Source organism: Pongo pygmaeus, chromosome 7 (assembly GCF_028885625.2).
Source record: "Pongo pygmaeus isolate AG05252 chromosome 7, NHGRI_mPonPyg2-v2.0_pri, whole genome shotgun sequence".
Taxonomy (NCBI): Eukaryota; Metazoa; Chordata; class Mammalia; order Primates; family Hominidae; genus Pongo; species Pongo pygmaeus.
The window spans coordinates 15,957,565-15,970,611 of NC_072380.2; the positions used below are offsets into that span (position 1 = coordinate 15,957,565).

General features: G+C 39.3%; 1 protein-coding gene across 1 annotated transcript; it reads left to right on the forward strand.

Annotated features, from left to right (window-relative positions):
• The first annotated feature begins 10,628 nt into the window (after window positions 1–10,628).
• On the forward strand, window positions 10,629–11,093 carry LOC129042040 (large ribosomal subunit protein eL32-like). The gene has a single exon (XM_054497652.1). It carries the CDS (start codon window positions 10,629–10,631, stop codon window positions 11,091–11,093), a length of 465 nt encoding a protein of 154 aa, XP_054353627.1.
• The last annotated feature ends 1,954 nt before the right edge of the window (window positions 11,094–13,047 follow it).

Sequence of the window (13,047 nt, forward strand, 5' to 3'; positions counted from 1 at the left end):
TCCAATTAGAATTCCTCAAAATGATTCTTTTTGGCATGAGACAAATTATAGTTCATGTACTAAAAGGGTAAATGCTCAACCATAGTAAAAGGAAAGAAAGAACAGTAGAAAAGACTTTCATTACTAGATATATGAAAAAACAATCCACTTTAATAAAATCAATGCATTATTAGCATGAAAATAGATACTAGATCAACAGAAGAGACAGTTCAATCTCTCTCTATATGTATATAATATATAACAATAGCATTACATTGATTCAAAGAGGAAAAATTTGATATGCAATGATGATACTGGCACTACTAGATCTCCATTTAGAAGAAAATAAATGTAGTTTCCTATCACATTTAAATATATGAACGTAGGAAGAGGATGAGAAAAAAATAACTAGTGGTTACTGGGCTTAATATCTGGATAATTAAATAATCTGTGCACTAATCCCCATGACAGGAATTTACCTATGTAACAAACCTGCACTTGTACCCCTGAAATTAAAATAAAAGTTAAAAAAGATACAAATATAAAATATAAAACAACAATAACAAAAATACCTTTAGTAAAAAATCTTGCAACTCTATTTCTACAATCTAGAGGAGAGGATCCTTCTTAATTAAGTCAGAAATCCAGAAGCTCTAAAAGATGAATAACTATAAACAACTGAAATATAACATTTGTATTGAAAAAGATGCCATGTTTCTATAAACAAATGGAATTTTCCTACATACAATGAAATGAAAGTTTGTATGAATAAAAATTAAGTTTGTATGAAGAATAAAATAAAAACAGAAAAACAAATGTAGACAAATATTTGTTTAAAAATTATTAAAATGTATAATTAACAATTAAAATATTTAATTAAAAATTTAAAATACTATACAGCACATCTGACATGCCAAACAGTATTCTAAGCTCTCTACGTGTATTACATCATTTATTCTTATAACAATCCTTTTAGGAAATTATTAATTGTCTTAGTTTGGGCTGTTGTAACAGAATATTATAGATTGGGTGGCTTACAAATAACAGAAATTTATTTCTCACAGTTCTGGGGGCTAGAAGTCTGAGACTGGGGTACCAGCATGGTTGGGTTCTGGTAGGGCTGTCTTCTGGGTTGCAGACTGTCACTTTTTCCCTGTGTCCTCACTTGGAGGAAAAAGGTCTGGCTAGCTCTCTTGCTTCTTCTTATAAAGAAAGGCACTAGGCCAGGCGTGGTGGCTCATGCCTTTAATCCCAGCACTTTGGGAAGCTGAGGCAGGCGGATCACCTGAGGTTGGGAGTTCAAGACCAGCCTGACCAACATGGAAAAATCCCATCTAGACTAAAAATACAAAAAATTAGCTGGGCGTGGTGGCGCATGCCTGTAATCCCAGCTACTTGGGAGGCTGAGGCAGGAGAATCGCTTGAACCCAGGAGGCGGAGGTTGCAGTGAGCTGAGATCACACGCCCTTGCACTCCAGCCTGGGCAACAAGAGTGAAACGCCATCTCAAAAAACAACAGAAAGGCACTAATCCCATTCATGAGGGCTCCACCCTCATGACCTAATCACCTCCCAAAGACCCCACCTCCTAACACCATCATATTGGGATTAGCATTTCAACATAAGATTTTTGTGAGAAATAAGATTTTGGGCGGGGGACATGGGGGCAGAAACATTCAGTTCATTGCACTAACCCTTTTAAAGCCATTTACAATATTTCTTCTCTAATTGCAAAACTTCAATGACTGATGTGGCTCTCTACTCCTCCACAATGAAACGTAAAGTTATACTGAAATTCAAAGCACTTTCCAATGACCCAATTTCCCTTTGTGGTCTTGTCTCCAACTATTCCCTTCCATGAACCGACCAGGAGGTTTCCTGTCTTTATGTCCTTACTTCCATTGTAAATTCTGCTTGGGATATTTTCTTTTCTAACTTGAAATCAGATGGTTTTCTCCAGCTCTACTTTCTCCTTGTCATCTTTCCTGATCTCAGATCAGATGTAATCTCCCCTATATTCAACCCCTTTAGGACTATTTTGATGCTTTTCTGTGTACACCTAGCAAATTCCCTACTGCTCTTTGATAACAGAAACTATATTTTACTTATCTCTGAAGTGTTTAGCAAATAATAGTTGCTTGAGATGTATCTATTGAAGCCAACACATTAATAGAGGAAAAGAGAGGTTTCTGCTAGGTTTACCAGAACTTTCTGCACAGCAATGTTTACACTTCTCAGAGCCTATATTATAAACTTTCTAGCATGGAATTTGAAGTTGACACAACTTACTATTTAAGACTTTTACAGCTGTACTCTCTTATTTGAATTCTTTCCAGTTTAATTACTTATATTCCTTCAAAGGTATGTACATTTCTCAACTTTCCTATATCTGTGATTCTGTGTCTTGGTATTCTAGAAATTCTTTGAGGGCTGGGATTGTGTCTTATATATTTCAGCATTTTTTTTTTCCCCGAGATGGAGTCTCACTCTGTCACCCAGGCTGGAGTGCAGCGGCATGATCTCCGCTCACTGCAATCTCTGTCTCCAGGGTTCAAGTGATTCTCCTGCCTCAGCCACCCAAGTAGCTGGGATTACAAGCACACACCATGATGTCCAGCTAGTTTCTGTGTTTTCACTAGAGATGGGGTTTTGCCGCATTGGCCAGGCTGGTCTAGAACTCCTCACCTCAGGTGATCCGCCCACCTCAGCCACCCAAAGTGCTGGGATTACATGCATAAGCTACCACACCGGGCTTATATTTCAGTATTTTTATGACTAACCAGGGCAGGGCCATAGCAGGTACTCAAAAGTATTTCTTCAATGAATAAATGGTATTCACCAGTCTATAATCTCTTCCCATCTGCTCTTCAATCACTGCAATCTGAGGTCCTTGAAGCTCAATTCTAATACTACATTGATCTGTAAAACCATCTCTGATCACCCCATGTGGAAATAATCTCACGTTTCTTTCAATTGTAAATGTATTATATGTGTCACTTTAATTTTGACATTTCTAATCCAACCTTCAGTTGATATCTTAGTGTCATATGATTTAGATTTGTCTTCTGGATAGTGGACAAACACCTGGAGAATCCAACCACTATCCATATTGCTTTTTTGTTCTTTTGAGACAGGTTCTTGCTCTGCGGCCCAGCTGGCATACAGGGGTGTGATCACCGCTCACTGCAGTCTTGACCTCCTGTGCTGAAGTGATCCTCCAGCCTCAGCCTCCTAAGTAGCTGGGAGTACAGGTGTGTGACATCACACCTGGCTATTTTTCTTTTTTTTCTTTCGTAGAGACACAGTCTCTCTATGTTGCCCAGGCTGGTCCTGAACTGCTAGGCTTAACTGACACTCCCACCTCAGCCTCTCAAAGTGCTGGGATTACAGACGTGAGCCACCATGCCCAGTCAACCATATTTCTTCATTTGGTGTGTCTGACCAAGGAAAATGCTTTGCCTAATTTGAACTTCCACTTAATTTCAGTGGCTAAACTCAGGCTCTACCACTTCCTAAATTACACAGCACTGTTTTTAAAAATGATTTGTTGTAGTACTTTTTCTTTTATATATTTCAAAATCATGTACGTACATGAATCATCTTCCCTATAAAACAAAAGGTGCTGGAAGCCAGTAGAGGCTATATCCAATTTATCTTTATATCCCTTCCATAGCTGCTATAGTAGGTAAGGAAAGCATTACATAAACATTTATTTAGTAAATAATATAATTTAGTGGACATTTACTGATGAAAAGTAACAGCTTACTTCTCACATTTTTTACAGATATACTGTAATTTTTTATACACAGGGTCTCGCTTTGTTACCCAGGCTGGCCTTGAACTCCTGGGCTTAAGTGATTCTCCTGCCTGAGCCTCCAGAGTAGCTGGGGTTACAAGCATGCACCACTGTGCCAGTCTACAGCTATACTTTTTAATTTGAATTCTTTCCAGTTTAATTATTTATATTCCCTCAAGTACATGTGTATTTCTCCACTTACTTCTACGGTTACCTTATATCATTTTTATTTATTATGTTATAATTCTGTACAACAAAATATTACAAAGCTCATTTATTTATCTTGGTATTCTATTTTAATTCCTGTATAAAAAAGTCCTATATTCAATGTCATGTCTTTTTGTCTTACAGCTTTTTAATCTTAAAAGACATGATTTGGACATATTAGAACTTTTAAATAGGAATTTAAATAAAATCTGAAGGTATATACATATATTTTTAGAAATATATATGTTAATATTTTATCTTGTATAATTGTAAAATAATAAAAGTTACATAAAGGAAGTATTTAAAATACATGTTACCAATATTCTTAAGGTTTTTAGGAATCAGGAGCCTATCATTCTATGTCATATACCTGCTTGTGTGGATTTTGTCAAGACATTAAACAGGTTTGGGCTGTTTTCTCCATTTGTGAATGAAATAAAAATCTTAGCACTGTCTTTGCTATAGTGCAACTGTAACACTTCGTGACTCTGCTTTGTAAATGGAGAGTGATTTGAAAATACAAACATTTTATGATAGATAAGACTAATTGTTTTCTAAGACTTATTCTGCAAGATGTTAATGATATTTTATTTAAATAAAAGAAGAATAACTTGGTCATCCACATTTGATAAATGCCAGGTTTCATTTCTGGAAAATCACAATCCATTACACTTTATTAAAGAGTGTAAATTTGTTCATTAAAAAGACCTGTCTAACTTTTTGTAATATTGTTTTTACCAAACTTATTTAACAAAGAGATGTCTCTCATCTTTTTTTTTGAAAAAGTGGTATCCATTAATCCTTGGAAGAATTAATGTTACCCCATAACCTACAGTGAGCAATTTGGAACTAGACACTAAAAATTTAACCTTTCATGTAAATCAAAATAAAAACCTAGCAAGCCCTTACTGTGTAACAGAATGTTTAAAAATGGCCAAGCGCGGTGGTTCACACAATTCCCAGCACTGTGAGAGGCTGAGGCGGGCAGATCACCGGAGGTCAGGAATTCAAGGCCAGCCTGGCCAAAATGGTGAAACCTTATCTCTACTAAAAAAAATACAAAAATTAGCCCAGTGTGTTGGCACACGCCTGTAATCTCAGCTACTCAAAAGGCTGAGGCAGGAGAATTGCTTAAGCCCAAGAGATGGAGGTTGCAGTGAGCAGAGATCTTGCCACTGCACTCCACCCTGGGTGACAGAGCGAGACCCTGTCTAAAAAAAAAAAGTTCAAAAATGCAAATCGTCAGCCAGGCTTGGTGGCTCACACCTGTAGTCCCAGCACTTTGGGAGGCCCAGGCAGGCAGATCACGAGGTCAGGAGATCGAGACCGTCCTGGCTAACACAGTGAAACCCCGTCTCTACCAAAAATACAAAAAGTTAGCCAGGCATGGTGGTGCGTGCCTTTAATCCCAGCTACTCGGGAGGCTGAGGCAGAAGAATTGCTTGAACCCGGCAGGCAGAGGTTGCAGTGAGCCGAGATTGCACCACTACACTCTCAGCCTGGGCAACAGAGCAAGACTCTGTCTCCCAAAAAAAAAAAAAAAAAAAAAAAAAAGTGAATTGTCTGTATAAATCACTATTAGGGAGTTAATTTCATATATTGGGAGATATTGTACCTTTTCTTGACCCGCATGGTGCTACATACTATGCTGGAGCGGTAATTTCCTCAATGTTACCCCTGTGGCCACAAGCAGACAATGCTTTGCTCAACATAGTTAATACACTCCCTGAATGTAATTTACACAATGGGGTAATATGGGTGAATATATAGTTTTTTCTGGCTTTACTTAAATCTATAAAACTTTAAATGATTCACAAAGGACAAATTATCAAGCTGTACAGGCTAGCAATCATCCATTTAGTGCAGAGTTCTTTTACAAACAATTTTTGAGGGTAAATAGTATTACAGCTTTTTAAAACACACATAAAAATATGATCTTATAAGACTTCTGAATTACTTTTTAAAAATCCCATTATTCTTATTCTGTACATTGGACCCATCTTAATGATATTTAAACCTTAGGATTTGATTGGCTTCTTCCAATTCACATGTGGGAAGGACATTAGAAACCCATTTGTTTACATGGAGTTGGATAGATGGATGGTTTAAGTTTCCTTCCGTACCTAAGGGTATGGCAAATATATAAACATGGGAGAACAGTATATTTATATGAAAAAAATCATACAATGGAGCTTTTTGTTTTATTTCACCTTCCACTATAACAAAATATACTTCAAATATCTCATTTTTTTCAGTTTCCTTAAAAGGAGTGGTAATCACTGTTTCATCGTATTCAGGAATACTCTTTTAACAGTGTGTTTTTTCACTCTTTTTCTGCCTCATCTCTGTGGAGACATACTCGGACTCCCAGCATTAAAAGTCATTGATTAGTGTGGGGATTTCAGACACAAACCTGAATGCTCTTTATTGAAGCTTATCCAAATACTGAGGGAAGCCTAAGGAGTTGGAGAAAGCCTCACTGCTGATTCTCATTTGCCTGCTGGAAGTTTGGGCTCCTCCTTAGGGCATTTGATACACTGCCACTGTGGAAAATCACAGCTTAAAAGAAGAGTGTCTCTCTGTGGGAATGGTGCTCAATACATGTTTATTGAATGCATAAATGATGTTCTGCTTAATCACGTATCACTGCTTTCGTATCCTATTTCAAAACAAACAACAACAAAACACCTTCACTCTCTGTCCTGCTTGGTGTTAGGACAAGTCAGATGTCCTTAGACTATCATGAAAGGTCTTTCTTAATGTGGATTTTTGATATTTTGGCCATATGAGGGAGAAAAGAGGAGGAAGGAAGGTATGGCACATTAAGGAGAGTTATCTAAAAGTGACCTTGTAAGTTCATGCAGGGTTTCCTGGACAATGAGGTGGTTAAGACCCGAGCTGTCTCTTTTCCTAGAGCAACAGGGCTAAATCCAAGCAACTCAGTTCCCACAAACCTTCACCTCCAGGAGCAGGAGCTTCCTCTCTCTATATTTTGCCCCCAGCAGAGAGGACTGGCATACCAAGGAATGCAAGCACTCCAAGAGCAGGGCAGTAGGTGATTCCAGAAAATTCTTATAAATAGCTTGCCTGGCACAACGCAGCCTGTTTATTTCTTCATTGTCGTGACTCCTTTCCTTAGAAGAGAGATCCATGGTGGGAGGATTCTTGTAATGTTTTAGAATCCTTTGTTTGTCTCTCAGAAGTTATGGCTCTGGCAAGCCTCTCCAACTGATGATAGAGAGATCAAGAGATCAAGTATATTTCTGCCCTGACTCCCGCCTTATGAATGATCTCTTCCCCCTAATGAAACTCATTTCTCACCCATGTATTGTGACACTGTGGAGAAACCCAGAAAGGACTTCAATCCATAACAAACAAAATTCAAACCATGAATAAAAATCCACATGAACTGACTAAAACACCAAAAGCAATGGTAACAGAAGCCAAAATTGACACATGGGATCTAATTAAACTAAAGAGCTTCTGCACAGCAAAACAAACTATCATCAGAGTGAACAGGCAACCTACAGAATGGGAGAAAATTTTTGCAGTCTATCCATCTGACAAAGGGCTAATATCCAGAATCTACGAGGAACAAATTTACAAGAAAAAAACAAAAACATACCATCAAAAAAATACCAGCAAAGGATATGAACAGACACTTCTCAAAAGAAGACATTTATGCAGCCAACAAACATATGAAAAAAACTAATCATCACTGGTCATTAGCGAAATGCAAATAAAAACCACAATGAGATACCATCTCACACCAGTCAGAATGGGTATTATTAAAAAGTCAAAACATAACAGAGGCTGGCAAGGTTTGGAGAAAACTGAAGGTTTTAATACTGTTGGTGAGAGTGTAAATTAGTTCAACCATTGTGGAAGACAGTGTGGCAATTCCTCAGGGATCTAGAACTAGAAATACCATTTGACCCAGCCATCCCATTACTGGATATATACCCAAAGGATTATAAATCATTCTACTATAAAGACACATGTACATGTATGTTTATTGCAGCACTATTCACAATAGCAAAGACTTGGAACCAACCCAAATACTCATCAATGATAGACTGGATAAAGAAAATTTGACACATATACACCATGGAATACTATGCAGGCATAAAAAAGGTTGATTTCATGTCCTTTGCAGGGACATGGATGAAGTTGGAAACCATCATTCTTAGCAAACTATCACAAGAACAGAAAACCAAACACCACATGTTCTCACTCATAAGTGGGAACTGAACAATGAGAACACATGGACACAGGGAGGGGAATATCACACACTGGGGCCGGTCGGGGGCTGGGGAGCTGGGGAGGGATAGCATTAGGAGAAATATCTAACATAAATGACAGATTGATGGGTGCAGCAAACCACCATGGCACATGTATAGTTATGTAACAAACCTGCACATTCTGCACATGTATCCTATAACTTAAAGTATAATAATAAAAAATTTAAAAAATTCCACTTGAAATTTATGTGTGGAATAAAGGTATAATTCAGAGAAAACTCTAGAATAAAAGAAAATAAGAGTTGAATAAACAAGATTTCAGAAGTAAGAGGCACAGCTAAGTACAGAATTTTGTAGACACAATGGAAGAGGCTGGCTGCAATTGAAAAGGAGATATAGATAATCCATCTAAATTCTCACAGAGGAACAGGCAGAACAGGCGAGACATGGATATGAGAGATCTGAGGAGGCTATCTGTCTTTGGTTAGGAAGACCTGAAATTTAAAATCCGATGAAGAAGTAGAAGTCTTCTTGAGAGAAACCCTGGGAAAGGTTTTGCTTCTCCTTCTTCAAGCCCAATAGCAAAAATATGGCTTCACTCAAACCATCCGAACACAATTACATAAGCTAACTAAATTAATGACAATGCCACATTCTTATGGGACAGGGTTTTTATCGGCAGTGAGGTGCACAAAGAAAGAATTAGTAGCACCAGCATCCTGTCTCCTCGGTCTCTGAGTCTTGTCCCTGAGTTGGGATTCAAGGTTTCTGCCCTTAGGTTGGTTATGACTGTAGATGATAACGTTGGTGGTAACCACTTTTGAACCCATACTGATGTGTTCTTTGGGTGCTTTTTAAAGGGGGAAACAAGAAGTCCAGCTAGGTTTCAGAAGCTCATAGATAAAAGCAGGACATGCATTGCCTATGACTAAAGTCTAATCTATAACTTCTCCATTCTTCCTATCATCGGAAACTATCGTTTTCTTTTCCCTGCTAATTTGTCCCACAAGTGCTATATCAGAAACAGGGCCTAAACCTTTAATGGATCAGTTGCTTTTATATTTTCTTAATTACAGAAAAATTGAACACTAGAAAACAAAATGTATTGTTTAAAAATGCTCATATATACTGTTGCTATCTCTGTTATCTTAAAAACCGTATACTAATTTAAAAAACAACTGAATTCATTATTTATACTCTCTCTCCCTCTAGCACAGTAGGGAGGAAATATTTGGAACCAGTTCACTTAGGAGTTTAGAAAATGTTGCATCAACACTTTCATCCTTGGTCTTGGGTCTAGATTTCACCCACTTCTGAAGTGCTTGACATTGGAAGATACAAAAAGGGACTGAGGTGAGAAAAATTCTTCCCCATGTAAGGGAGGGGGAGTTTTCAAAAGAGAGAAGTAGGAAACAGTGGAGTACGAGCTTTGAAAGAGGTGACTGAGTGGTTAGGAAGGGCGATAGGTGTAAGGCCTGTCCCATCAGTCACCAGGCACCCATTTCAAATGGCTTCTGACATACTTTCTTGGATTTTAGGAATTAGAAAGTCGAAGAAAAAAATCTACTTCTGAGATATCCTCATTGGTAAGGTCCTGGAGATAATTTAACATGCCAGTTTCATGAATTGAGTTATAGGGAGTAAGAGACAAGATGTGAAGTGTCCCTTAACCTAGAGGGAAATGCTTTTGGAACCAAGAGTCATTGGAGAAACATGATGATGTGGCTCGTCAGTCTGTTTTGGCTGTGATTTGATCATGGCAACAGGTGGTATCATTCTAGACCTAGTACATGTGCTGGAAGTGAGCTTGCAAGTGAATCCATTTCCAGTTGAGCTTTGAGATGAATGCAGCCCCAGGCAAGACCTCAGTTGCAGCCTTGTGATCCTAAAGCAGTGGATTGTGCTAAACTTACAGAAACGATGAGATAACAAATGTTGCTGTTTTAAGTTTCTAAATCTAGGGGTAATTTATTACACAGCAATAAATAACTGAAACATTTCATATCTCAGCTTCTGGCCCTGCAAGATGGATGGCCACCAAAAGAAAGGGAAGACATAGAAGCTATCAGGCCAGGAACACCTATTTTGGACTTATAGATGACTGAGAATTTACTTTTAATTGTTTAAGCCACTGACATTTTGGGGTGGATGAAATGAACAGTTAGAATTAGTTGCCTTAATAATAAATCTACTTTCCCTTAGTTATTATTTCTTCTTTTTTTCAAGGGGATTCATTTTAATGTTTTCAATTTTTTTATTCTCTACTATTTTGCAAGTTTGACATTCCACTTCTCTTTTTCTTAGTGGCTTGCGCTTAACTTTTTAACATACATATGTGATGGGTCATTAAATAAGCAGGAATCAGAAATCAACTTTATATTTGTCTTTTCTGCCTATTAAACATTGATGAGCTCTCTTCCCTGGTGCTGCCAACCAAGGTGCAAGCCATCTCCTACTCAGCATCAGACCAAATGTAGATTCCTCCTAAAGCCCAAGATAGTCAAAAAGAGGACCAAGAAGTTCATCTGGCACCAGTCAGACAGACAGGTCCAAGTTAAGTGTAGCTGGTGGAGACCCAGAGGTATTGATGACAAGGTGCAGAGAAGATTTAAGGGCCAGATGTTGATGCCCAACTTTGGTTATGGAGGCAACAAGAAAACAAAACACGTGCTGCCTAGTGCCTTCCGGAAGTTCCTGGTCCACACTGTCAAGGAGCCGCAAGTGTTGCTGATGTGTAGCAAATCTTGCTGCACTGAGATTGTTCACCATGTCTCTTCCAAGAACTCCAAAGCTGTCTTGGAAAGAGCAGCCCATCTGGCCATCAGGGTAAACAATCCCAATGCCAGGCTGTGCAGCAAAGAAAATGAATAGACAGCTTATGTGCATGTCCTTTCATGCTTTAAAATCAAACCATAAAAACTGCTGATATGGTTTGTGTGTGTGTTCCTGCCCAAATCTCATATTGAAATGTAATTCTCCATTTTGGAGGCATGGCCTGGTGGGAGGTGATTGGATCATGGGGGCAGTTTTCTCACGAATGGTTTAGCACCATCCTCCTTGGTACTATCCTAGTGATAGTGATATAGAAGACAGAAAGAAATTATTTAGGCAGATAGTGAGGGCAAACGAGTCCGCGGCAAAACTTCCCTTTTAACAAAAAGCAGCCCTAGAAATCATTTTTTGTTTCTAACAAAGAACAGCTGGAAAGATCAAGCTGCAAACGTAGATAAGGAAGCTGGAAGCTTGCACAGGGGAATGACGGCAGCTGTGCCAATAGAAAAGGGCTACGTGGGGGCCAGGCATGTCCACCACGGAAGTTGCATCTTCTTTTTTTTTTTTTGTTAGCATGTACAGAGTAAGAAGGAACTCAGCAACATGGAGAAGCTCAGGCAGGGAATCTACCTGCATAATAAAAGATTGGGGTGGGGGCTGACAGAGATTTGCACCCTATACAGATGGCACACCTAGTCCTAACCAGTTTATCATGCACTATGTAGATCAGACAACACCCCCCCAACTAGCTCATCTATAACCCCTGCCTTACATTTCACTGCACATTGGCAACCCATTTTTCTGGGAATAGCAGAGAGCTATTCTCTTTCCTTCACCTATTAAGCAGCTTAGCCTCACTCTTTTTGTGTCCGCATCCTTGATCTCTGTGCCATGAGACAATGAACCTTGGGTGTCACCCCAGACAATGAGGCTGCATCAATAGTGAGTGAGTTCTTGTGAGAGCTGGTCATGTAAAAGTGTGTGGCATCTCTCACCTTGCTCTCTTGCTCCTGCTTTTGCCATGTGATGTGCCTGCTCCCCTTTTGCCTTTGGCCATGATTGGAAACTTCCTAAGGCCTCCCCAGAAGCAGATGCCACTATACTTCCTGTACAACCTGCAGAATCATGAGCCAATTACCTCTTATAAATTACCCAGTCCCAGGTATTTTCTTTATATCAATGTGAGAACAGCCTACTACAATTGCCTCCACCCCAATAAAAAATGATGATGTGAGCAAAGTTCACCCTTAGTACTAGATAAGAGTGCAGGCAATTCATGATGTGTCTGGTAACTCTTAGACAATACGGTGTCTTATACCTACTTTAAGGTAAAACAGAACAAAAATAGGAAAGGGCCTGGCATGTGTACCTTTACCAAGCTCCCCAGATGACTCTAATTCACCCAGAGTTTGGGAACTACACAAAACATAGTCTTGATTTAGAAATTAGAATGTTCAATTCAATATGTTAATTTCCATTTTCATCATCATTTAAAGAGAAAGTCCCTCCAGTATCTTCTGAGATGAGCTGCCCTCTGCTAGAAAAGCAGTGTGATACTTGCCCTCCCTTCAGAAGCATCCCTCCTACTCCTTGTTAACAAGTTTCTGACCCAACCAAGATCAAAGTGATGTGGGAGGAGGGCAAGGAAGTGCTGGGTAGAGAAGGGCAGGGTCCTGGCGAGAGCTCAACCCTTGGGCCTGTGCCATGGACCTAAGAGAGAACAGGCATTCCCGTTTATGTGCCCAAATGTTGCATTTTCCAAGACCACTATGGTCTGCTACACCTTCTGTCCTGTGCCCATATAGGCCCAAGACCTTAGCGGGCACACACACAAGTGGCTAGACATTGAGAGGAGCAGAGGAACACACCAGCAGACACCAGCTGACTAGCAATGGTGGAACAATGTGGATGCCGAGGGGAGTTTGGCAGTGGGGAGTTGGAGGAGAGTCTGGCCATTGGGCAGCCTGACTCCTGGGGAAGACCACTTTCTCACTCCATCCCCCTTCTGGCTCCCCATCCACCTCACTGAGAGCCACTTACACCACTCAATAAA